A 27846-nucleotide genomic window follows, 5' to 3' on the forward strand; every position below is an offset into this window, starting at 1 on the left:
AGCCGTTGAACAGTAGAATTCTGGAGAAATTTAAATGATAGAAATAGAACAAAACAAAGACAAAAGGCAAAACAATAGATAAGATTAAAGATAAATCATAAGCTGGAAAGAAAAATAAAATAAAACTTTGTCTTCAATCCACGGTTTCAGCGTCAGTGATGTATTTATTGTTAATGTGATTGAATATATATAACACTTATTGTAATTTTGAAAATGAATAAAGAATTATAAAAAAAGAAAATCTGTGCAGGTTACAAGCAAAAAGAGACGGTGTTAACTTTTTTTTAACATGCTCTGACAACACTCTTACCATTTAAACCCACCTTCGCTTAGTGCATTGGCCTTTGTTTCTGCTCTTGTGCACCAGCTGAAATAATTCCTTCTGATTCAGGTTTTCTGGGATCCTCACATTCTGTCTTCTTATTTCCCTGTACAGTACATCCACGCAAACAAATATAAATGTGGGGATCTCTACGTGCCTCATGCAGCATACTCTTGAAATGGAAATGAAAGTGCGCACCAACTTTCCAGCCACGTTTGAAGTCAAGATTAACTCGAAAGAGAAACATTTTCAAGCTAAAATTCCAGCACTGCAGGAAGGAATCGAACTTCTGGACTTCAAGTACTAGACTTTGTTCTACTTTATGTATTTGTTTCGGTTGTGTTGTGTGGATCACTTTGAGTTCATTGACAGAATGCGTTTTGCACAAAGTCTCAGATTATTTGAATTTCCATCACTATAAGGCTGCCAAAACAAAAGATTCTTTAATCAAATTCTGGCTTATCAGGCTGCCTTATGGGATAGGAATTTTGGCACTCTGATTCTAAGATCTGATTCTTACATTCAAGTTTAGCTTCAAGTTTATTAGGTTTCTTGATTAATCGCTTAATCATACTTCTAAGCGATGTACAGTTTAAAATTTACATTTGTTAGGTGACAATACAATAAATAAAAATACTTAAAAAAGGACAGAATTACACTCAATTTAACATATTCATAACATTAGGTAAGGAGGAATGAAATACAAATCTATAAAGTAAAGAGAAAACATTAAGGGAAAATACAGAAGGTTAACAAAATAACAAAATATAATGAAATAAAATAGAATGGGGTTTTAGGAAATCGTTAAAGACTTATCTATTCGAAAAAGTTTGAAAATAAGGTGAATTGTATCTCGCTGTGAATGTGCAGTATCTTAGAAGTGTGAACCGTACAGAACTGCAAGGAAGTTGCGGTTATACAAATGATTTGTTATGTTATCCTATCTGGTGCTGGTTTTCTCTGAAACCTTTTTTTTTTAAATCACATTTGACTAAACCATAGCCTTCCACAGAACTATCAATGATATTAGACAGTTTATATTAAGACAGCTCCTGTAAACTCTTTCAGCAGCTCATTTCTCTTTTTATCAGTTCATTTTCAAGGACAATCCTATAGAGCAGTGGTTCCCAACCCTGCCCTGGAGGAACACCAGGCCAATTGGGTTTTCAGGCTAGCCCTAATGAATATGCATGAAGCAAATTTGCATGCCTATCACTTCCATCATATGCAAATCTCTCTCATGCATATTCATTAGGGCTAGCCTGAAAACCCGATTGGCCTGGTGTTCCTCCAGGACAGGGTTGGGAATCACTGCTATAGAGGTCATGCGGGGTCATTTGGAGGCATAACAAAATGACCTTGCTTTACTAAAGGAACATTTTTCTGATACAGTCTACCTAACTGTATATGGAGTTAGAGATAGACTGATGAAAAGGGTGACATTGAGCACAGCACAGCATTCAGTTCAATCTACATTTTGAACTAAGCACCCTTAATAGGGTTACCATAAAGCTCCAGAAAAAGGAGGATGGATTGAGACATCCGGGTTTTACTTCTATTGAAAGCAATGGAAGTAAAACCCAGATGTCTCAGTCTATCCTCTTTACTTTCATTGCTTTCACTAGAACTAAAACCCAGATGTCTCAATCCGTCCTCCTTTTTCTGGAGCCATATGGTAATCCTAAGCCTTAAAATGGAAAGTTATGCCACAAGATGTGTGCTTAGAAATAGATTACATGAGGTACTAGGGTAAACTGAAAACTTTTCCGAAAATATTCTGTTGATTTTTAATATATCAAAAGTTTTACTCATTTTTCTTAATCTTGTAAACTGCGTTGAACCAGGGGCAAAGCCAAACACCCAAGTTTGGACAGGCCTGAGCCCAAAGTGCATGAGCACAAGAACCCCACCCCCCTACCCAGCATATCTCCCTCCCCTCCCCCCATCTTTTAACTCCACTCCCCTAACTCTTGGTACCCTTTAAGTCCTTAAATTTCCTGGCAGTGAGCAGCCACTCATACCCGCTACTCGCGATGGCTTCAAGCTTCCCCTCTGATGCAACTTCCTGGTCCCGTGAACAGGAATTGCATCACAGAGAAGACTCTGGGCTGATGTAAGCAGCGGGTATGAATTCCACCTTGCTGCTGGCAAAGAACTGAAGGATTTAAAAATTACCAGAAGGTTGGGGGGCGTGGAATTATGAGACCCTTGATCACCTGAGAGGGAAGGGGAGGGGGAGAGAAAGGAGAGCTTCTGGGAGGCTTAAGAACATAAGAACATAAGAAGTTGCCTCCGCTGAGGCAGACCATAGGTCCATCCTGCTCAGCGGTCCGCACCCGCGGCGGCCCATCAGGCCCATTGCCTGAGCAATGGTCTATACCTATCTATACCCCCCAATCCCAATCCCTTCAGTTGATAAGGCTTAGGTATCTCTACCAGTCACATAACATCTGTGCTATTGCTGGGTGGGCCTGAGTTCAAAGTGGGTGGGCCTGTGCCCCCCAAGATCCACCCATAGCTATGCCTCTGTGTTGAACTAATGCATTAGGTAACAGTGCTAGGTAAGAATCTGTATGTTATGTTACATTTCATCCATATTTTCGCCCCTTGCAGAACTGAGGCATCTGCAGTAACAAGGAGCGTGGAAAACCCAAGAAAAGAAAAGAAGACGCCACTTGTGGCCAAAGCTGCTGGGTCAAGTATTCTGAAGAAACGTTTTGAGGGAAGAGGATCAACATCAGCTGCCAGCATCAGGGTAATTGGGATAGATGTCTGTAACTCATAGTCATAATAAAAGGCAGGCGGATTAATCCTTCTGCAGGCCCTAGACACACAAGATTTCCACAAACATGTGGTTCTGACTGCAGAGAAGGAAGGAGCAGCTAAAACAGATTGCTCACCAGTAAAGGACAATGCATGTGGGGGGAGGGGGGAACAGATATATCTCTGTGAGCTGCAAGGGCTCTGGCCAGCAGTTGATTAGCTATCAAATTAGCAAACCTCAGAGGACCCCTTTCTAAATGTTTGAGCTCCTTGGACATACAGAGATTGCCTATGACTTAACTGTGTACCACTGGACGTAGTAATGGACCATTTTAATACTTCCTTCTCCTCACTCCCACTCCATTCAAGTGTCCAATTCACACTCTCTCCAGTAAACTGTTATCAGGAGGCCCCCAGATAAGCCTCCCCTTTTCCTTTCCTTCATCTCCTTGGTTTTCTTCATCCTAGAACACTGTGATGTAAATTCCTGTTATATGTTGCCTATGTATCTTGACTAGACTATAAGATCCAGGCAGGGAATCTCTTGTATATGCCCTTCCTGCCGATCTCAGGGCCAGCAGCCAGCGACGCACTCGGGCCGAAACACAGGAGTGAGTTTTTCAAGCTCCTGCCCAGCCCTGCTTCCTGAATGGCTGCTGGGAGAACCGCGAGAACTGGCGGCAGCCGTGCAGGGCGGGAGCTCGAAAAGTTCGCTCCTGCATTCCGGCCTGGGTGCCTTGCTAGCTGGGGGGCTCAAAGCGGGATATACCACTGGACCACCAGGGAAAAGGTACGTAGGGGAGGGGGGGTGTAAAAAATGTTAGTATCAGCTGGGATGGGAGATGGGATGGATCCCTCCTGTCCCGGCCTAATGGCAGGCCTGCAGCAAGTCCGGGAGGGTGTCGGGTGGTCACTGGGTGATGACCCGAATATAGGATGAGACCCCGATTTTTGGTCCATTTTTTTAGCCCCAAAATCTTGTCCTATATTTGAGTATATACGGTATATCTTATAGTGCTATTGAAATGATTTAACAATATTATTTATTTATTTATTCATTCAATTTTCTATACTATTCTCCCAGGGGAGCTCAGAACAGTTTATATGAATTTATTCAGGTACTCAAGCATTTTTCCCTGTCTGTCCTGGCAGGCACGCGATCTGTCTAATCTCTAATGCACCTGGGGCAAAGGGGGGATTAAATGGCATGCCCAGGGTCACAAGGAGTAGCGTAGGTTTGAATCCACAACATCAGGGTGCTGGAAACGGCAGAGTGCTGATAAAAAATGGCAAAGTCCACCATCCATACTCTCTTATGAGAGCAAATAAGAAGCTGCAAAGGTACTGGAGAGGGGGCATTGGATTTGAACCCGTAACCTTCAGAAAATAGAAGAGGTACCTTTAGCCACGGAGCCACAGGTGCTTTCACCTAGGTGAGGGCTCCTAAGGTTTTTATTTCCTTTTTTTGTGACAGACTGCCATGAAGGTGCATGTTGATGATGTCACAATGATGTCAAGATTGTGCATCATACATGTTCACTTGCTCTGAACTACAAGCCATTCTCTGTGAGTAGTATATTTCTTTTAATGTTCTTAATCTGTTGGAAATGAGGTTTAGAATGCAATCTATATATTTTTTTCATATGCTTTGCATCAGTAACGCGTTAATAAATATCTTTTGCTATTAGTAGTAAAGAGGAGTCCTCTTTAGGCTAAAAAATAGAAAGTGAAGTATGCAATATATTTTTTTTCACGTGCATTGTTTAAGTGATACATTATTAAACATATTTTGAGCTTAATATCAATCTGGAGTCCTCTAAAACCCCAAAATAAAAGTCCTGTTCACCTATAAACGGATGCCTGACGCCTACGTCCCATCCACCTAACTCACGTCTAGTCTACCTAGTGCCCAGCTCACGCTCAAAAGTAGACCTGGCTTTGTAACACCTACATTTTAGGCATTAGGTAGACGCATTCGGGCGCTGAGTGGCATACGATTCTGAAAATGGACACCCATATCAAAACCACCCCATGCCACGCCTACGCCATGTCCACACCTATTTTTTTTAGGCGCAGCTTTTTCCGATGGGCAACCACGAAATTGCGGACATCTATTTGTAGAATCGCATCCAGCATTTGGACGTCTAAGTTCCAATTAAGGCTTGTTAAAGTAATTAATTGGGCTTATTATACATTTTATTTGGACGCCTAAGTCGATAAACATGCAGATTGTGGATGCCTAAAGTTAGACGTCCTTTACAGAATCTACCCCTGAATGTTTACCAAGCTGTAAGGACAAGTGATGGTGCTGGATCATATATAAAAGACGAAAGATCAAATAATGGAAAATGTTTTTGTCGTTGTTATTATTCACATATTTAGTGTTAATGGTACTGCTAGAATTGATTGTGATTTATTATGCCTGGCTAATGGCACTGAAGATATTTCAAATAAAATTTTTTTTTTTTTGTAAAATATTTTATTATTTTAAAAATTAAAAAAAAAACAAGAAAGATCCAATGCATTTTGGTTTGTTTCCTTAATACAGGATGGTGTATCAGCTGAAACTAAGACATCTTCATACTCTAAGGATACAGCAGATCGCTACAGTGGTGCAAGGAAACCCTCTCAATACCATGCCTGTGCCAACTTTTCCACATTCGGTTTTAAAGCCTGTTTATATACTAAATCATACAGTGATGTGGGTAATGGACTCAAACTTTCCAACCTGTTGAGAAGCTATGGATTCAGAACAACTGTGGAACCAGGTACTGTGCTAGTCAGAAAGATTTGTGTCTGCTGAATCAGGGGTTTGCGCCCACGAGTGAATTATCTCTAAAGCATCTGTTCTTGGGTGTTTCTAAAATGTGAATACTGTATAGATATTTATTTTCCAGCTAATTAGGGCACAAAAAAATCAGCGTTTCTTAGTGTTTTTGTGGCACAGGAACTACTGCTGTGTACATTTTGTGCGGTTGGGAAGTCGTCAGCTTAGACATGGCTCTTAAACAGCATGGAGGATCCAAGGCAGAGAAGAAGAGGGAGCAAGCACTAGGGAAAGTGATGTTTTTCTGATGTTTGCTCTATAAACATATTATTTTTTTTACTTTTTTTTTGTATCAGAGGTGTTTTATTAGTTGAAACCTAAACCAGAAGCCCTAATTATATCACATATATATGTATATATGCCATCTACAGTCAAATCGGCAGCAGATCTCTCAAGTTTGCAACTGGAGATCCAGGCAGGGGACAAAGCAGGCGCCAAGGTCATCAGCTTGGACACCCTAGAGGAGCATGAGGGAGAGGAACTGGAACTGTCCGTCATGCAGACAAAGCTGAAGAAGATCTTGGGTATAGAAGAGGACCTCATGGTAATGTTTTATAGCAAAATCACAAGTGGGAAAAGCATGCAGAGCATCCGATATTTGTACCATATGCTTATGTTAAGTGAAAATGCACATATTTCCTTGAAACTATAGAACAGATCGGTGTGATTATAAATGAGAGCGTTTTTAGTTGTAAGACGTGATGCTGAATTGATATGCCCAGTGGATGATGACAGGAAGTGACATTCATCATCATCATCATCATCATCATCATCAAAGAACACAAATAACCTTAGGTCAGTTAAACCTTTATCCCGTTTAGGACCTCAGCAATGCAGTGCAGACTGAGAGAAAGGTTTCAATCACAGACTTAGTTGCACTAGAGTCTTCATCGGTATAGTTTTATATATATATATATATATTTTTTTTTTTTTTTAAATATTTATTTTCCATTTGGTATAAATGTTTCGTTCAAAAATCTTTAAGATAAATTAGATACTCATCTTTTAGTAAAGCATAGCAGGGGTTCTTCACCAACATAGGCTATGTTTCGCCCAGAGGGCTTTATCAAGGTATTTCCCCTGACAAGAAAGAGAGATATATCATAATAAATACACTCAATCAATTTTACCTAATTTCTCAACACACTCATAGGGACAGGAACTTAAAGCCCATATAAGTAGTTGTAATATACTTTAAAATATTCAGACATATCTTATCCCATATCTTTGTTATGCCAGTTCCATGAGTACTGCCGTTGTCAGTTTATTCAGCAGCAAACATGGCCGCGGCGTTTTTATCAGAAAAGTCTAAACGTAATGACCTCATACATACGTACCCTATCAGGATTAGGACCCATTAAATTAATGTCATCCATTCTACTTCCGTATTAAGCCCATTAGGTTTGACTGTATTTAATGTAACAATTAATCTTTGCTCTTTAAAGTTCAAACGTTCTACATGGTTTCCACCCTCCCACCCCACATTAATATGGTCGATAATTCTCCATTTCAGATCACTAATTTTATGCCTCAGAGCCTGCCAGTGTTGGACAAGAGGAGCTTCTAAGCTCCCAGTGTTAATTTTAGATTTATGTTCAGTAAGCCTGACCGTGATTTTCCGGCTTGTGACATTGCCATTTGTATTGGATCCGCAGGTCAGAAATAGAAGCTCACGTCAAAAGAGCAAGAAGGCTCAACCTGGGGAAAACATGGAAATTGCAGAAATTGTAAAACCTGGCAAACGCCACCCTTCATCTAGCTCATCATCTTCCTCCTCATCTTCATCCTCTTCCTCTTCTGAGGCACAAAAGGCAGTCCGTAAGGTCTCTAGCAGTCAGTCTAGCAGCAGCGAGGAGAACAGAAAACACCAAAATCCCAGTGAGGTCTGGAAAGACAGAGGAAGAAGCGGCAGCAGCAGCAGCAAAAGCGGCAGCAGCAACAGCAACAGCAGTAGTAGCAGTAGCAACAGCAGCAGGAATCGTGGCAGCATTACCAGGAGCCATGACAGTAGTAGCAGCAGCAGCCGCCGTAGCCGTGACAGCAGTAGCAGCAGCAGCAGCAGCAGCAAGAGCCGTGGCAGCAGCAGCAGCAGGAGCAGCAGCAGCAGCAGCAGCAGTCGCCGCCACCATGCAAGTGCTCCTTACGGAAGGAAATCTCAGCGTAAACAGACAGCTAAAGACATCTGGAGTAAAGGTGGCGGCAGCCAGTCTTCAGAACAGGTAATAATAATAATAACTTTATTTTTATATATCACAATACCACAAAGGAAGAGACTGTATACAGACAAAAGCTTCCAAAGTTACATCAACATATTAAAATTAATCAAATTTATCTGGACATATTTAAAGATACATCAGAGTAGATATGGAGTCAGAGAAATTTATTGAAAAGATACATTTTGATTGACTTTCTAAACTGTGTGATGGGCCCTGTGGCTCCTTAAGATAATTTGTCCCCGTCCCCGTCCCCCCCACGCTGCCAAGCAGTGTGAGTTAAATGCCGAACCACCCATTCTATTCCTATGAACAGCTCAGCATTTAGCTCACGCTGCTTGGCAGCGTAGCTTTGTGAATGGGGGGATAGTGTTGGTGACTTTTGTCCTTATCCACTGATGATCTTTTCTGGCTTTTCTCCAGTGGTAAGACCCCTTACTGATCAGGGTTGATAGGCGTAGGAAAAACATTAAAAGGATCACACATATAACCCAGAGGATAATGCTTCACAGTGCAAAATAAGACACTGCGGTAAGAGCAGGATTCTAGGAGGAAAGTAAGTGAGCACTATTTAAAACTGGGGCAAGAATTTACTTTTTCATTTCCCCTACAAAAGTATTAAATGGTGTGAAAATCAGTGGGAGCAAAATGAACTCTACACAAGATTCACATTGCATGTGTAAAGTTTTAATTCTTGGCTAGCTTTCTGCATTAGATTGCAATCTGTTTTAGAAGAATTTGGAAATGGGAGGGGGTTCCAAATAAAGACCATTCAAGGCTACAACTTTTGCAACCTTTTTTTTTTTTTTTTTTTTTGCACACAGACCAGACCAGAGATCTTTGAATATCGTTTTAAGCCAGCACACAAATCCAAAGTAAGTTGTTTATTCTGAGCATTAAGTACCTTTGCTTAACAAATATACTGTAGCTTAAAACCTTCATGATACAAAATCCTAAAAAGTGTTGTACTGCTGAGAAATGTTGACCTCACAAGCTTAAGGGGCTTCCACCTCCCCACTCAAAATTCAAGTGCTTACCTCTACTAGCAGTAAGTTCTCTTGACCCTTAGCTCACAACTTAGGTCGGCATATACATACTCACTGCAGTTTTGTGCACAATGCATTTTAAGGTATGTGGGATCTCTCAGAGAGAGAAAGAGATGATGGTTATTGCGGATGGGCAGACTAGATGGGCCATTTGGCCTTTATCTGCTATCATGTTTCTATGTTTCTGATACATGTGCAGTGGATACATGTTGAAATAAAAATCAACAAACCAGATGTAGGTTTACTTTTTTATATATAAAACTAACTCAATACAATGGGAGCTAGGCAGTGAAGACACAGCCCTGCTTCACTGGGTTTAAAGAAAACTATTTCAGTGCAGTATAATTGCTCGGTTTCTTCAATGACATGATGAAGGGAGCATACCTCATACAAGTTAATCACAAATACTGTATATTGACTTAACCAACTTAAAAGGGCTCATTTACTGACACTTACATATATATTGAAATATAATAACAGGTACAATTCATAAAGATGCTGAAAGGGAGATAAAATGATAGAGCATTACGATTACAGATAGTTAGATATAGAAATATTTAGGGCTCTACCACAAAGCTGTGGTAGAGATTTCTACTGTGGGCTGGCAAGATAAATTCTCCAACACTCATAGGAATTTTATGAGCATTGGAGCATTTACCTCAGCGGCCCAAGGTAGAAGTCAGCGTTAGATGGTAAGAAAGAGTTTTGGAAATTATAACTTAACATGAGAAAGCATCAATAGCCTGTTAAGCATTGACTAAATTTGTGAATTTATAATAGTGTTTATTTATGTTGAAACATTTTATTGAAGAAATCAATCAAATATACAATTATACAATATATGCTCATTACAATTCAATTCAAAGCTCAAATATTACATAAATAATTTTATCATTTCTCCAAAATATATTTTTCTATATTACCTATTCATAATACCATATATAACCCCCTATATCTTTCCCACCCCCTCTCCTTCCCTCCCCTACACATCCCCCAAATTTTTTAAAAATATAACAATGTAATAAATTAATTATATAAATATACAATTCAAGAAACTCCAACTATTATTATCATCAAACAAATTCCCTCCCTACCCCCATAATGAAAGATGACACATATTACAAAGTGTTAAGAAGAAATGAAAATTTTTTATTCCTCAATATAAAACATTAAGAATCATACTACGAGCTCTATGGGAAAGATTTTGAATATATGGATTCCAAATTTTCAAGAAATACCGTATTTGCCGGCGTATAAGACGACTTTTCAGTACCTTAAAATCCTCCCCAAAGTCGGGGGTCGTCTTATACGCCGGGTACTGTTTACATCACAGTTCTTCAACCGGTGCCGGTCCGCAGAAAATTCCTGCCGGTCCACACAGGACTGGCGAGATGGACCCGTTAAAATTTCTGCCCCGATGGTGTTTGCAGAAATCTTCTGTTCCTCCCAGCCTCGGGCGATCAAGACAGGCGGTCATTCCCTCTGTGAGTCTCGCCTATGCGGAAACAGGAAGTTGAAACAAAATAGGTGGGACTCAGAGAGGGAAGGTCCCGACGTTTGCAGCCTGTCTTGATCGCTGCCCCTGCTGAGTCGCCGAAGGAAAGTGCAGGCAGAGAGAAGATGGTCAGCGTGCGCGGGGAGGTCAGCGTGTCGATTGGGGCCATCAGCAGCGTTTGTGCTGAGTCTGCCCACGTGCAGGATGCGGCGGGTAGGGGCCTCCGACTCGTCTTGGGCGACTGGGCCTGCGGTGCAAAGCTGTTTTTGCCGGCTTGGGGGGGGGGGTCGTGAATCGGAAGAAGGGGTAGTCTTATACGGCGAGTATATAACAAACTCTATATTTTAACTGTAAAAGTTGGGGGGTCGTCTTATACGCCCAGTCGTCTTATACGCCGGCAAATACGGTACCTAGTTCTTCTAGGAAATTTACTAACATCCCAGACCTCAAATAAAATTAACCGATGGAATTGGTTCCTCCAATGCCAAAAACTAGGAGGATCTTTCTGTAACCAATATTGTAGAATACACTTATGACCAATCATGCATGCCTTCTGAAATAAAATATTTCTTTCTAATCCAAAAACCCCTCAAGCAGCAGCTTTACCAAATATTACCCCCCTTACAGATTCCACTAATTGAATTTTCCATAAAGCACCTAAAAATAATAAGATGGCAAACCAAAATGATTTAATAAGAGGACATTGCCACAATGCATGAGATAAAGTATTTGGGTCTTTCTCACATTTGATACAAATAGGAGAATTTACTAGACCTGCATGAAATGCTTGTACTTGTGAGAAATAAGCCCTATGCAACACTCTGTACGTACATTCTCTATAACCTTTAACAATTTTGGATATACGATAGCTTGACTAAAATCTTGTAGAGAAATCTGCATCCCCCAATTCATCACACCATTTTTGTATAATAGTATCATATGCTCTATTTGGAATTAAACACCACCACCATTTATTTAATAAAGATACAGAAATTGGAATATCATTACTTTGATTAAAAAAATTAAAAAACCTTTCATGAACACCCAATGAAATTCCCCCCTCTTCGTATTTTACTAATATAATGTGCTAATTGCTTATATCCAAATAATGATCCTGGACCACTACCCACTGTTACTGAAATATCTGGAAAACTTCTTATTTTCCAGAATCATTCAAAATCTGAGCTATAAATCTAACCCCTTTATTTACCCAAAATCTAAAAGTACCATTTGTCATATCTGGGGGAAAATCTCCATTTCTCTGAATTGGTAAAATATCTGTTATATTAGATTGATATTCCCATAGTTTCAGAATTTTACTCCAAACTGATCTCAAAGGAATTAGAATAGAATTACCTTTAAGATAATCTGGTAATCTTGAATTTGGTATTTGAATTAAAAATAATAAATTTATTTATCCTTTCTTTTCTTCTTCTCATTTACCTTTACACATCCAGGGTGGGGGGTTGGAGGGAGGGAAATAAGTCTTGATGGTTGCACTTTGGTAATTCAATTTTATCTTTACGTAAGTTCTTTTTTACCCAGAGGGTGGTGGACAAATGGAACGCGCTTCCGGAGGCTGTGATAGGCCAGAGCACGTTACAAGGCTTCAAAGAAGGTTTAGATAGGTTCCTAGAGGATAAAGGGATTGAGGGGTACAAATAGGGTTGAGCTAGGTTATAGGAATAGTCAGGGACCACTGCACAGGTGATAGGCCTGAGGGGCCGCCGCGGGAGCGGACCGCTGGGCAGGATGGACCTCTGGTCTGACCCAGCGGAGGCAAATTCTTATGTTCTTATGACCTATGTTATGTTACTAATAAAAATAGGAAGGATGGGGGAATTTTGATTAATATTTATGTTACCTGTACAGTTAATAGTGCAATGTATGTAGTATTTATTACTCTTTTGTTTGTATTGTACTGTTTTAGCTTGAAAATCGATAAAGATTTACAAAAAATAAAAAAATCATCTTTTCATGACTTGTTTTTGGTTTTTTAAAATGATTTTTCTCCACAAAACCAAGAGAGGCCCAGGTGTTCAAAGCAGCTCTTCCAGCTCCAGTTCCAGCTCTTCTTCCGATGCCACTAGGTCATCCCATGAGGTAAGTCAAGCATTCAGCCCAAAGCTAGGCATCTGAGCAGCACACATTGGCAAAACAGACAACAGAAGCGTTTCTCTAGCATTTGCTTTGCTCCTTCCGAGATCAGCACCAGCCATCCCTGACAGGAGGCACCATTTAGTTTCCAAGTGTTTATTTACAATTTGATATACTGACCATCAAACAGGTATCTGAAAGGTTTACAATTCCTAAAGTTAGAGGTTAAAAAATTGCAATAAAAAAAAATAATAAATTAAAAATTAAAATGGAGACACATAAAAAGCAGACAAGAGGAGGACAGTGTAGATACGAGATGCACTGAGGGAGGGGAAGATTTAAAATTACATTGAAGTCAAAATAAAAATAAAAGGGAGGAAGGGAGAGAACAAAAAGGAGAGGGGAAGGGGTTCGCTTCATAAAAGCGGTTGTTTTGAGCAATTTCAAACTGAATGAAAAAAAGGATCTTAGCCAGGATTTTGGTATGCATCTTGAAATAAAAAAGTTTAAATTTATCGATTAAGTTTTCCGATCGAAGATGAGATGGGATTGTGTTCCAGGTGGAAGGGGCTGTGACAGAAAAGATAAAGTTTCGAGTGTAGAAAAGATCTTTAAGAGACAGAACAGTACTACTATTAATTATTTCTATAGCGCTACCAGACACACTCAGTGCTGTACAGAGACACAAAGAAGAAGAAGAAAAAAAAAGTCCCTGCTCAAAAGAGCTTACAATCTAAACAGACAGACAGGATGTCATGAATACAGTTAAGGAGAACGGATAATCAGCTGGCTGGGTTGGTGGGCAGTGGGGACTGTAGGACAACCAAGCCATTGTGACATCACTGATGATGTTGGCTCTTAGGCATTGGTGGAATGAGGCATTATGACATCACAATCTCAGCTCTGCTTCCCAAAGACTGAAACTCTTCACGCTACTACTATTAATTATTTCTATAGCGATACCAAACACATGCAGCACTGTACAGAGTCACAAAGAAGACAGTCCCTGCTCAAAAGAGCTTATAATCTAAGCATACAAGACAAACAAACAGGATGTCATGCATACGGTTAAGGGAAACGTTTAATCAGCTGGCTGGGTTGGAGGGCAGAAAAGTAGGATTAAGGATTGAAAGCTATATAAAAAAGGTGGGTTTTCAGTCTGCTTTTAAACAAGGGATGGGAAGGGGCTGGATGGACAAACTCAGGTAATTTGTTCCAAGCATAGGGGGCACCTAGATGAAAGGAACGAAGTCTGGAATTGGCAGTGGAGAAGGGTAACACTAAGGGCTCCTTTTACAAAGGTGCGCTAGCGTTTTTAGCGCATGCACCAGATTAGCAAATTAATGGAAACACTTTTAAAACAGAGAATGGTCAAGTTTCTGGAATCCTGTGGATTACAGGACCAGAGGCAACATGGATTCACTAGAGGTAGGTCTTGTCAGACAAATCTGATCAATTTCTTTGACTGGGTGACCAGAGAATTGGATAGAGGATGTGCGCTAAATGTGGTGTATTTAGATTTTAACAAAGCCTTTGACAGTGTTCCACACCAACGTCTAATAAATAAACTGAGTGCCCTTGGGATGGGTCCCAAAGTGACAGGCTGGGTCAAGAACTGGTTGAATGGAAGGCAACAGAGGGTAGTGATCAATGGAGATCGCTAGGAGGAAAGGGATGCTTCTAGTGGTGTGCCTCAAGGTTCTGTTCTTTTTAACATTTTTATAAACGATATTGCTGAAGGGTTGTCGGGTAAGATTTGCCTCTTTGTGGATGATGACAAAATCTGCAATAGAGTAGACACGCCGGATGGTGTGAATAACATGAAGAAAGACCTGGTGAAGCATGAAGAATGGTCTGAAATTTGGCAGCTAAAATTTAATGCAAAGAAATGCAAGGTCATACATTAGGGCTGCAAAAACCCGAGGGAACGGTACAGTTTAGGGGGTGAAGAACTTATGTGCACGATGGAAGAGCAGGACTTGGGTGTTATTGTATGTGATGATCTTAAGGTGGCCAAACAGGTTGAAAAGGTGATGGCGAAAGTTAGAAGAATGCTAGGTTGCATAGGGAGAGAAATGGGCCAGTAGGAAAAAGGAGGTATTGATGCCTCTGTGTAAGACCACATTTAGAATATTGTGTACAATTCTGGAGGTCGCACCTTCAAAAAGATATAAAAAGGATGGAGTTGGTCAAGAGGAAGGCTACTAAAATGGTGTGTGGTCTTTGTGATAAGGCGTATGGGGACAGACTTAAAGATCTCAATCTGTATACTTTGGAGGAAAGGTGGGAGAGGGGAGATATTATAGAGACTTTTAAATACCTACGTAATGTAATTGCGCATGAGTCGAGTCTCTTTCATTTGAAAAGAAACTGGAATAAGAGGGCATAGGATGAAGTTAAGAGGTGATAGGCTCTGGAGTAATCTAAGGAAATACATTTTTACAGAAAGGGTGGTAAATGCATGGAACAGTCTCCCAGAAGAGGTGGTGGAGACAGAGACTGTGTCTGTATTCAAAAGGGCTTGGGATAGGCACATGGGATCTCTCAGAGAGAGAAAGAGATAATGGTTACTGCGGATGGGCAGCTCTATGACCTCACAATGCAGATGCACAGAGCCTTAGCCTATAGGAAGAGGAGTTGCAAATGTTAAGAGCCTTAGCCAACAGGGAGAGGAGGAGATAATGGTTACTGCGGATGGGCAGACTAGATGGGCCATTTGGCCTTTATCTGCCATCATGTTTCTATGTTTCTATAAACATCTCACCAGAACTCCCTTATAGGTTATGGTAACCCACTATACCTACCTGTCTACAACCCCAATAGCTCTTATGGCTGCAGGGTTTGGGAGGGTTTTGATGGGCACACAAGTTCCACCATAAATGTAGTAGTTAGAGTAGCTTATGGACTTGGGTCCTCCTCTCTATAGTTCACTAGCCCATCCCCCAAGCTATTTAAGACACTTCTGTGCAGTTCTACTAGGCTTTCCTATACCAGGTTCTGATGTTCTGGAAACAGGTATGTATGTTTTTATTCCAATCTTTTTGACAGGGTCAGTGAATACTGGGGTGAGTGTATGGGGGTCTTTACTTTGTCTCTGCATTGATTATCTGGTCACTTTGGATACCTTTTTGGCACTTATACCTGTTTTTACATAGTCTAACTCACAACATTTAAGTTCCGTACAAGATGTCTAGTAAAACATTTGATTATTCCTGCAGGATGACTAAGTCTAGGCTAGCACAGGAAGAAAATAGAATAACTTGAAGACTAAAGCTAAGTAACATTCTGTTAGTCTTTTCAAATACTGAAGTGGTCTGCACTTAAATAGGCACTATAATATATATTTGCTATACATATGAATAAGATTTTTTAGATAAAGTCCATAACAGAAGGTGTAGGATAACAAGTAAAAGCCTAAATTAGTAAAAGCATAGTACGAAGAAAAAAAATTGCACCAAGCAGATTTTTGGCCGATGACTGCAGCACGGAGTACGTGTCTGAAAGACACCTACGCTGGTAATAATCACTAAAGAGACCAGAAGCGTAGTACTCCCTACCTCTGAGGCCTTTTCCTGTATGAACACCATGCTTCAAGTATGATTAAATAACAAATTTATAAGAGTGGAGTGTGATAGAAGGAGTATAGACCTCTTCATATGAGTGGAGAACTGACTGCTGTTTATTGAATATTTATTGAATATAGACTAGATTCTCTTAAGTCTAGGTCGGCCCATATCCCACCCCAACCACTCCTCCAGATGTTCCCCTCTTAGCTCTGGGTGCACAGCAGGATTCAAAGGCCTAAATGGTCCCTCAACACGTCCAGAAAATCGGTTTGATTATCGGCACTTGTACAACCTGTCTATTAGTTTGTCCAAGGGCTGACTTGGGTGGATTTTTAGACATGTTTAAGTTTTGATTATGAGCCCCATAAGGTATAGAAGAACATAATAGAAATGGGATGAAGCATGGAAAAGGCTGAAATGTAATGGAGAGAGGATGAAAAGAGATACTGGGGAGGGGGGGTATGAGAGGAAGGGGTTGTGTGAGGGTAGAAATGGGATTAAATATAGTGAAAGGGAGGCAATAAGGAGCTGGCATTAGAGAAATGCATGGGGACAGAAATCAAACCCGTCCTGTCCGTCCCTGCTGGAATCAAACCCATCCCTGCTGGTGTCCAATGTCGGTCCTCGAGGGCCGCAGTCCAGTCGGGTTTTCAGGATTTCCCCAATGAATATGCATGAGATCTATTAGCATACAATGAAAGCAGTGCATGCAAATAGACCTCATGTATATTCATTGGGGAAATCCTGAAAATCCGACTGGACTGCGGCCCTCGAGGACCGACATTGGACACCCCTGATATAGACAGATAATATCGAGTAATGGGATTTAGAAAATAAAGGTGCTGATTTAAAGAAAGTAGCATGTGAAAACAGAAATGTGCATGAATGTGATCTCAGCTAGGGTAGGAGTAGATAAGCAAGTCCTGCTACATTATATATCAGTCTGTGTTAGCTTGTGTGTGTCACTAGTAAATCAATTGCTCATTCCGTTAAAAGTTCATTTTGATTTTAGCCAAAATTCCTGGGTGACAACAAACCTCCAGTGCTTTACATTGGGGCTCAAGCCATCGGGAGTGATAAGATGAAGCAAGGCTATCAGATGATTATATATGAAGAGCCTCACAAACACCACATTGACATCTATGTGACAGACATAGCAGAGTCACGTTCTCGGACACTTTACATCCACGCTGCAATCCCTAGCTCTCATGAAGCAGAGGTAACGCTGAACTATTGTCATCTTTGATGGTAATGCGTGTGTCAGTTGCATTGTGCTCTTCGGTTCCATACGAGGAAAACAAAAAGAAAAAGATTTCTTTTCTGATTTTAGATATATGTAAAAGGGTACAAGCATTGTGTCTTACAAATGAAGGCTGAAACTGGCAATATAAAAAGCAAGCTAGCTCTGAGACTGAAAGCCAAGTGGTCCAAGTGTGCACTTGCACACAAAAACTCTGGAAAATGGTAAGATTTCATCATCCTATGTGGTTACATTATAGAGCTCATACCTATCAAGGTACTGTACCCTGTTATCATTTCACTATTTCTCTCTTTTACCTCTAAGCTGAATAGGTGTCCTCCAACCATATTGCTACCAGTAGGGGGTGATGCCCCATTATTGTGTTTTCAATCACCAGGGACAAGTGGGTTCCCTGGAGTCTGTCCCCAGTGGCATAGCGAGGGGAGGAGATGCCCGGGGAGAAGGTGCCCACCCCACATCTTCCTCTCCATGCCACAGTCGTGCCCTCCCTTCCTCTTGTACCTCTTTAAATATTCACCGGCGCAAGAAGCTTCTCCAGCCCTGCTGCTCATGTCGGTGTCGGCTTTCTCGCTTGTGTCACTTCCTGGCCCCGCAACCTAGAAGTGATTTCAGAGGGAAACCAGGAGTAGCAGGGCCCAAGAATTTGCTCATACTGGTGAAGATTTAAATAGGTGCAGGGAGAGGAAGGTGTAAGCATGGGGCGAAGGGACAGAGAGATGCTGGCGCACCCATCAAGTTGGTGCCCTGGGTGAACCTCACCTATCTTTACTACGCCACTGCCTGTCCCTCGACAGGACTGTAAGTGGAGGTCTCTTGCTCAGCTTAAGAGGGAACAGTGATCTTCTCTCTTCACACCACCATTATAAAATGAATCACTTCTCTAGTCAGGCAACTTCACTCTTTTCCTGCTCCTTCTGTTACTACTACTCATCACTGAAAGGGGTACACAGCACTGTACATTTTGACATTTATAGATGGTCCCTGCTCGCAAGAGCTTACAATCTAACTTGGACAGACATACAGGGTTGGGGATGCAGAACCCATGGTGAGAGAAGTTAGGAGTCGAAAGCACTCTCAAAGAGATTTTGACCTAATGAAGGGAGCGTAGATCTGAGAAGCTAGTGAAGAAAAAAATATTCAATTAGCGCACTTTGGAGGACATTTAAGAAATGCTTTTGCATATGTAAGACCTCCGAGATGTAACAAAGGGGCTTTCCTAAATCTGCGTATCTGTACACAAGCGTATTTATTTATTTTATTTATTGGAAAGTATTGTCTTTACAATGACGTTCACTCAACATGGTTTACCACATGCTCGTAAAACTTAGTTTTGTTGACAACATAACAATGGTAAAATGACCAAATATAAGCATAATTTTAATCAATGAGGTAAACTTGGAGCTGACAAACTGAATGCCAGTAATAGGACTAATATAATATGCACTTTAAAACATGATATTTATTTATTGGTTGATTGATTGAATGGATTTTGTTAACCACCTTTAAGAAGAGATTTACCCAAGGCCATATATGATATGATAAATGTCACCAGGATATAAATGACACTATAATAGGCAACATGGAAGAACATTCATATAACAAAGTGGGGAATATCAATATTCAAAAATATCAATAATCACTATCAAATGTCAAATATCTGCACCAAACAAAAACTTGAAAAGGAGGAAATGGGGGTATAGTCAATCTAAATACCTTTTACTAAATCTCCCCAAAAGAGAATTGAACACCCAGCAACAAGCACTGAACTCTGACACCATATGAAAGCCAACGAAAGAAAAAGCCTCAGTTATACAGGAGGAGGAAAAAGAACACCCAACCATCCATCCATCATAGGCAGAAAGAACTTTCGTGGCTCCCATATATATCTAGAGAAGTGCAAAAAGAAAAACATGAGAATCAATCATATTTCTAATTCTACTGTACAAAACTGTGCAAGCAGCAACTACAAACTTAAACTGCAAGTTCAGGAAAAACTATGGGGTCCTTTTATCAAGCTGTGGTAGGGGTTTAATGAGCGTTAAACCACCTGCTGCGCTAGCTGCTAACACCTGCATTGAGCAGGCGTTAGTTGTTTAGCCGGCCACGGGGAAAATGTCCAACGCACTAACCTCGCTAGCACGGCTTGATAAAAGGACCCCTATGTGCAGCCAACCTACGATCGTTTCGTGACTGACATTCCACTTCTTCGGGGCTGCAAAGGCTCACATTGCAGGAAACTGTTCGACGCACTGCTCCTCTGTGTTTTTCAGGAAGTTTTTCCTAAACTTGCAGTTTAAGTTTGTAGTTGCTGCTATCACGTATAGTTTTTGAGCAAATCGCAAATATTTATAGTATGAGAAGTCATAATGTAACGCATTGTGCCGATTTAAGAGTTCCTATAAATATTATCTTCTAGAATCATTTTGCTGTTGAAGTGCATTTATACACGAGATTAGGAGCATCTCTAATTAATGTCCAACAGTAGTCAGCCAGCATTGATGAATTCCATCTGCCCTGATATTGTTTCTCTATTGTAGCAATGTCCTAGTGAAACCTTTCCCCGTGCTCATCACTAACACTACCAAGATTATGGGGGGGGGGGGGGGGAATCTAATTTGAGGCAAACTGTTTTAATATTTCAGAGATTGTTATAACATTTACTTCAAGCTTTAGATTAGAAAATGTAGCGAGAATGTTAATTTTTTGCATTATTATGCTCTTTTGCCAAAAATCAGAGGGTTATACTGAAAAATTAAAGTCAGTATTGAATTCAGCAACCCCCAAATCACTACAGAACACCCACTACAATTCATGCCCCCAAACCTCTGTTGCACAATGTAATAATATTACAATTAATAAATGTGCAATGTGGATTCAATGGTAGTTCTCCTACAGACTTTAAAAATCCTGCCAATTCCTGGATGTATCCATTTCAGTCCTTGCAAAGCACAGCAATCACATGTTCTATGTCCAGGTTCCATGTTATCTTCCGAAATACACCATGGTTTGAGTTTACCGTTCCCCCATATTCTTTCTGAGCCGGCACGCTATAACCGGCAGTTCAGAAATATCAAATGCAACAACAAGACATGCTAGTGCTGAGATATAGAACTAACAGTATATGTTGATACCCTGGAATATGAAAGCACATAAATTAAGACATTTTAAGGCCCTCCTCAATTTATTGGATACTAGAGAAACATTTTGATGGTGTTTATTGAGTGATGTCTTTTTTTACTGAGTGCTTAAAAGGCTTTTCTGAAACAAGAACAAATTTTATGTAGCACCCTTACAAAATTTACCTTGATCAAGGTAATAGCTACATTAAAAGCATGGTTAACATAGTAACATAGTAACATAGTAGATGACGGCAGATAAAGACCCAAATGGTCCATCCAGTCTGCCCAACCTGATTCAATTTAAATTTTTTTTTTTTTTTAATTTTTCTTCTTAGCTATTTCTGGGCAAGAATCCAAAGCTTTACCCGGTACTGTGCTTGGGTTCCAACTGCCGAAATCTCTGTTAAGACTTACTCCAGCCCATCTACACCCTCCCAGCCATTGAAGCCCTCCCCAGCCCATCCCCCACCAAACGGCCATACACAGACACAGACCGTGCAAGTCTGCCCAGTAACTGGCCTAGTTCAATATTTAATATTATTTTCTGATTCTAAATCTTCTGTGTTCATCCCACGCTTCTTTGAACTCAGTCACAGTTTTACTCTCCACCACCTCTCTCGGAAGCGCATTCCAGGCATCCACTACCCTCTCCGTAAAGTAGAATTTCCTAACATTGCCCCTGAATCTACCACCCCTCAACCTCAAATTATGTCCTCTGGTTTTACCATTTTCCTTTCTCTGGAAAAGATTTTGTTCTACGTTAATACCCATCAAGAATTTGAACGTCTGAATCATATCTCCCCTTTCCTCTAGTTAGTGCACATAAACTGGTTTACCTGCATCAACAATGCTTACAACAGGGATTAATTAGCTTGCAGAGCTATTAATGCAAAAATCTATGCAAATGAGGTCATGATATGCAAAAATATGCAATCTATCTCATTAGCTATTAGCAAGTAAAAAAATGAACCTGTGCTACAACGTGCAAAAGTAAAACAAATTCAGAATTACTGGATTAAATTAGATAACTACACCTCATTAGTACCACCACGTTAATGTACTCACTTTAACACTAGCAAATTAAGGCAAGATTATGTACATATTATTACCATGGGCCCCTATAACATGAGCTAATTAATACTTGTATATACTAAAATCCAAATAATAACATGTGTTTAACAGCTAAATTTAGTTCCTTTGGATTCTTCCTCTCTCTTTACACAAGCCTGTCTGCCAGAAGCACTCAAGAGAGAAAGTAGTCCTATAATAACAGTGTTAGTAGCTGCTGTTGAAAGATATTTTGCTACCAGAGTACTACTTCAGAGTGATCCTATTGCTGTGGCTTTAATCTTACACACACTTTTTTTTAAAGATTAGGATGTACTGAGGGGCTCCACACAAGGGCTCTTCACAGAGATATTGCATTCATATGATAAATGCAAGTATGTAAGAATTCCATTTTAACTTCCTTCTTCAAAATCACATTTTCATTTTGTTTCCAGTGGTGAGGAGTTACTTGCAGGAGCCTTGTATGCATTTGGATTCTATGAGAGGAGGGAGAGAAATCCCTCCAGAGAAGCCAAGGCCACCTTTGCTCTGACCTCGCCAGAAACTATTTCCGTAAAATTGCAACTGCCCCAGGTAAGGATAAGGACTTCTGTGCCACCTTTTTGTAGTTACACAACCACATTCAAAGCGGTTTACATACAGGAACGCAAGCATTTTCCCTATCTGTCCCTATAGGTGGAGGGTTAAGTGACTTGCCCAGGGTCACAAGGAGCTAGCTGTGTACTTCTTTCTTCTTGTAATTCATGCTTGGAAAAATCTCTTGTTCAGCAAAAAGATATCTTGAGAATGGTTCAGGCTTTGATGACATCAGAGAGGCCTAACCCACAGGTGTGAATACGGAAATATCCCTAAAGAGCAGCGCAGGGCTTGAACCCACAACCTCGGGGTGCTGAGGCTGTAGCTTTAACCATTGTGCCACACTTCTGCTTTAGACCAGTGGTTGTCAACCAGTGCGTCCCCAAGAAATTGGTAAAGACAGCAGGCCTGTGTTTTACTTAATAACCATGAGCTGGGGAGAGCAGAAATCCTGGGAGTCAGGTTCTTGAACGGTCCTTTATGTCTGCTTCCTGACTAACCTCAATAATAACTGCTGCCACCAACCTAGACTGGAAATGTTGCAGATGTACTGACCATAGATTCTCTTCGCCACACCGTTTCTTGTGTATTTGCAGGGTTTTATATTACTTCACAGTGTCTAGCAGTGGATGGATTTTGTGTTGCTATTGCTGAGGTGACATCAGAATTTTAATGTACAGTACTATATTTGTTTCATATGACAAATATGTGGACTGATGTGTTACATACAATTTTTTTAAATATGGGATCGAATGGTAGGTATATTCAAACTAGGGGCTCCTTTCATTAAGCTGCGCTAGCGTTTATAGCGCGCGCTAAACCCCGCGCTATGCGTAAAAACTAACGCCAGCTCAATGGAGGCGTTAGCGCCTCGCACGCACTCTTAAACCGCTAGTGCAGCTTAGTAAAAGGAGCCCTAAATGTACTGTCAGAAATGTTTCTTTATTTTCAACTGTGAATTTTAGTGTTCAGTGTCGCAACAGAAAAAGGTTGAGAACCACTGCTTTCGACAGATGTGGGATTTTCTCAAACAGAGATTTGTTTCTGTTTCTCCGCAGCTCACTGCAATTTACGATACCTATACACTTCCAGTGCCTGTTCAGATGCCGGAAGACGATGGAACTTCAGATTTTGGCTGGAAAGCAATCCAAGAGGCACTTCATTATTCCCTCCTGAGCACATTTACAAGTCAGCAATGCTTTAGCATTCTTGGTTCACGTGTCTTCCTCTAAGCTTTGCCACTGCAGGTGCATGGTGGGCTCAGGGCCAGATTAACACTATATTGAGCCCTGGACAAACGTACATGTATGGGTCCGTCCGTCCGTCCCCCAATTTTATTTCTTCTGTCACTGTCAGCCTGAGTAGTCTTCATTCTTTTTCTGCCTTAACTCCTGCCCCCAAGATCTTTGTTCTCGGCCCTCCTCTTTCATCGCTCCATCAAGAGCAGATTGTCAATGAGCATAATGGCAATGCCGCAAACAATCACATATTTTGAGTCACATGGCCTACTAGTTAGTTTATTAGTTAGTTTATTTTAGTTTAAGTATGTTTTAATTTCCTTTTATGATTTGGTTTTAATTTTCAATTAGGTATCTCTTAATACAGCAACTAAATGGTTTTTGGGTTTTTTTTTCTTATCTTTGTATCATGATTATTTGGTGTTCCTTTCCTTTTTTAATTGATGTACACCGCACTGAAGTTATAATCGAAGAGCGGTATATAAATACAAAAAAACCCCCATAAACATGAATTGAGAACCTATTGTCTCTGGTACAAACTAGACATGCCAAGGGTAGACAACCCCCAACTGTAATTTATGGCGATTTGCTTAAATTTACAAAGTCTTACATAAGAAAATAAGTTTCACAATTGGAAGGTTTCAAGGTTTTATTAAAAATTTCATTAAAATAATTAGCAAGACCCAAAGCATGGACAAGACCAACAGGCAAACGGGAGACAAGGGTGAAATACAATATTATCAGAAAACAGGTGAAGGGCATCACAAAAGGGTAGGGAAAGGTTAGATGAGAGCTGCCTTTTCAAAGATTGTGAAAGAGTCCTGAGTTATGGAGTAAAAGCATCTCTATAGAGGAAGCTTTTTAATGCTCCTTTAAATTTATCAATGTTTGATTCCTCCCTAAGATAAGAGGGCATGGAGTTCCAAATTTGGGCTGCTGTAACGGCAAATGAAGTGGTACGTCGCATATGGAAAGTTTTGAGGGAGGGAACAAAAAGTAAATTTTGAGAGGAGGATCTTAGAATTCTAGCGGGAATGTGCGGAATCAATAGCTTATCGATAAAAGCTGTCTGTCTGGATTTAAGCACTTTGAAAGTGAGGAGAGCGATTTTGAAAGTGATGCGATGTGGGATGGGAAGCCAGTGTGCGTTTTTTAATAACGGGGTAACATGATCATATTTTTTTTTGCGTTGCTGATAATTTTGATAGCGGTATTTTGAATGGGTTGTAGCCGTCTGATTTCCTTATGCGTAATTCCTTTATAGGGGGCGTTGCAATAATCGATTGTAGCAAATGAAAGTGTTATTCAATTTTTTCTTTGGTATTTCTGAGAATGGAGGACGTATTTAGACAGTTTTCAAAGGTCTGTGGCCCACTAACTAGTTGGGTAATTTCTCCTGGTTGAAATTACCCAACTAGTGACTAGGCATAAGCGCGGGTACATTTGTACCAGGAACTACAACTCACTTCAACCTAACTCTTCAAAGAAAAAAAAAATGACATTTATATGAGAAATGCAGAAAGAAACATATACACATCTCTCTTGCTCTTCAGATACATGTAAACAAATACACACATGCACTCTCACATGCTTTAGTCACACACATGCGTGCACTCTCACTCTTCAGACACACTGATAAGGGTGCATAATCATATCCACCTGCGTGAGGTTGCAGGGATGGATATAAATCAGTGGAAAGATGAGTTTGCTGCGGAGAAACATGAGAGTAAGGGAGGTGGCTTTAGATATCCTGGAATCCTACGTAAGGGATTCAGGTCAGTAGGGGGTTCTGGGACAGGTGTGTGATCTGTTTTGGGGGATAATGTCCTTGCCTTTAGTGACAGTTTGGGCAGGAGGGACCATTAAACTTGGTTCTCATTGAAGATAACAATAGGAGGGAATAAAAAGCCTCAGAAGCACTGTAACTCGTCCTGAGCTCTGGGGGGGAGGGGGGGGGAATGGGATAAAAAATTAATTAAAAAATAAATACAAGGAGAATATCATTTCTGTAGCTGTGAAAAAAAAGAGCTATTGAACTGGCTCTTCTTCACTCTTCTATCATGGGCAACCCCCACTCCCCTCCTCCTATGAACATTCAAAACTATGAAAATGAAAAAAATTCTTATCTATACTGTTCTTCATAGCAGACAGGAATCACCCCATGCTCTTTAAACAAATAAAGCCCTTGCACTGCCGATGGTGGCCATCATTTTATGACTGGGCTATATGAAAGATTGACTGCTAGAAACCGACTGCTTGAAAAGAGGGTTTTTTGTTTTTTTTTTGCCCATGATAGAAGAGTGAAGCAGAGCCAGTTCAGTAGCTCTTTTTTTCACAGCTACAGAAATGATATTCTCCTTGTATTTATTTTTAAATTAATTTTGTATCCCACCCCCCCCCCCCCCCCAAGAGCTCAGGACGAGTTTCAGTGCTTCTGAGGCTTTTTTTCCCCTCCTATTGTTATATTCAACGAGAACCATGTTTAATGGTACGTTGCTTAGCATTTTCACTGGAGTTTCATTAATGTATAATTTGTAGTTTATTTACTCCAGTTCCTCCATTTTATTGTCTTCAGCTTTAAAATATATACCTCACAGATGTTTTTTGCATTGCATTTAGTTGCATAGCCAGATATTTGATGGGGGGGGGGGCTTCAGCTCAGAATAGGTGGGCACCAATTTCCTGTCCACCTGAATACAAATTCTGTATAAATACTTGAGCTGGCAGTGATCCTCAAACCCCGCCAACTGAAGACCACTACCAGCAGCCAGAAATCTCCAAGCTCTGCATCTGTGGCAGTATCCCCAAGTTGCCAATGCATACGTGAAAGCTGTGCAGGCACAGGGTAGGAGTTTTTCTGCATCCGCTCTGAAATGCTCCTGCTGGCTGCAGAGCTCGGGAGAGTTCTGGTCACTGGACCTGAGAGGGGAAAGATGGTGAGGCTTGAGGGTCCCCACCAACCACAGCAAGGGGAATGCTAATTGGGTGGGCTAAGCTTCCTCTCCCCCCCCCCCCCAACCCTTAGTAGTTGTGCCACTGATTGTGTTCAGTACAAAATTAAGTTCATGTTGTATTCATTTCTCCAATGTTGTAATACCGTATTTCTAAATGTTCTCGAATTAGGGTGCGAGGGAGGGAGGGGGAAAAATAATTTGTAGTATTCTTTAATCGATTGTAAGTCTATGATTTTAATTGTCTATGTCTTTAATTGTATGTCTAAGACTTTTTTTTTTTTTTTTTGAATTTCAAATTTTCTTTTTATTAAGAAAAGAAGTATACAAAGAAGTAAACCACAATCCGAATACAAAGAACCAGGAACAAAGTAAAACATCAGACTAGAGGGTCTACCGCGTGGTTTCTGCGCGGAGACAAAAGATACTCAGCAAAAGCCAAGAAGAACCCACCCCCCAAACCCCCCCCCCCCCCAACCCCACCCCACACCCCCCAAGCACTCCAGTGTCAGAAATTCAGAAGGGCACTTCGGGCACCCGGAGACAAATTGTCCCAAACCGGAGCCCAAACCGCTCGGAATTTCCTCCATTGACCAGGGCCACTCTTTTTAGTATATGTCTAAGACTTTAATTGTATGTATATTTTACTGCACTTTGTTCTCGAATTGAAAATTAATAAAGATTTATAAAAAAAAAAAAGTAGTTAGCCACCTGGGTAATAAGGAAATATCTTTTCTTGTTTTATCAATATATTTTTTTCATAATGTTTCCACAGATGAATGCACAGTAGACCGTGACACAATCACAACCTTCAATGGTGATACATTTCGCAACATCATGGCAGAAAATTGCAACCAAATTCTTGTACAAGACAGCGAAAATATGAAGTTTATGGTGCAGATTAAGCCATCTGAAGAGTCTCCTGAAGGTTTCACAATCAATGTTAAATTAAACAACTAGTAAGTGCATCTCAAAAGAGGACAACGGGTTAAGTGTGATCCTGTATTACTTCTCTGAGCCTCAGAGTATTTCTCTAGATTATCTCAGCTGCTAAATTTGTGCCCTTGGCCTGGGATCCTGTAGCCCTGGTAAGGATTTGGCCGTTCCTGTGAAATTCCGTCTTCTACCTGGAATTTGCACACAAGACTGAGACAGCAGCAGCAGCGGCAGACAGCAGATAAGTACCTAAGAATTGCCATACTGGGATCAACAGTGACCAAACAGTTCCCAAGTACCTAGCTAGATCCCAAGTAGTAAAACAGATTTTATGCAGCTTATCCTAGGAATAAGCAGTGGATTTCCCC

The 27846-nt window shown here is 40.6% G+C and overlaps 1 protein-coding gene across 1 annotated transcript in view; it reads left to right on the forward strand.

Moving 5' to 3' along the window:
- Window positions 1-27846, forward strand: part of LOC117346767 (vitellogenin-A2-like) — an 87816-nt gene that overhangs the window by 49214 nt on the left and 10756 nt on the right. Inside the window, exons 18-29 of the mRNA XM_033916847.1 lie at window positions 437-622; window positions 2936-3077; window positions 5634-5853; window positions 6284-6456; window positions 7568-8131; window positions 8950-9000; window positions 12692-12769; window positions 17342-17548; window positions 17660-17793; window positions 22212-22350; window positions 23412-23541; window positions 27318-27501. Of these exons, the coding sequence (XP_033772738.1) occupies window positions 437-622; window positions 2936-3077; window positions 5634-5853; window positions 6284-6456; window positions 7568-8131; window positions 8950-9000; window positions 12692-12769; window positions 17342-17548; window positions 17660-17793; window positions 22212-22350; window positions 23412-23541; window positions 27318-27501 (2208 nt within the window). The remainder of the gene's footprint in view (window positions 1-436; window positions 623-2935; window positions 3078-5633; window positions 5854-6283; window positions 6457-7567; window positions 8132-8949; window positions 9001-12691; window positions 12770-17341; window positions 17549-17659; window positions 17794-22211; window positions 22351-23411; window positions 23542-27317; window positions 27502-27846) is intronic.

Source organism: Geotrypetes seraphini, chromosome 12 (assembly GCF_902459505.1).
Source record: "Geotrypetes seraphini chromosome 12, aGeoSer1.1, whole genome shotgun sequence".
NCBI classification, from domain to species: domain Eukaryota; kingdom Metazoa; phylum Chordata; class Amphibia; order Gymnophiona; family Dermophiidae; genus Geotrypetes; species Geotrypetes seraphini.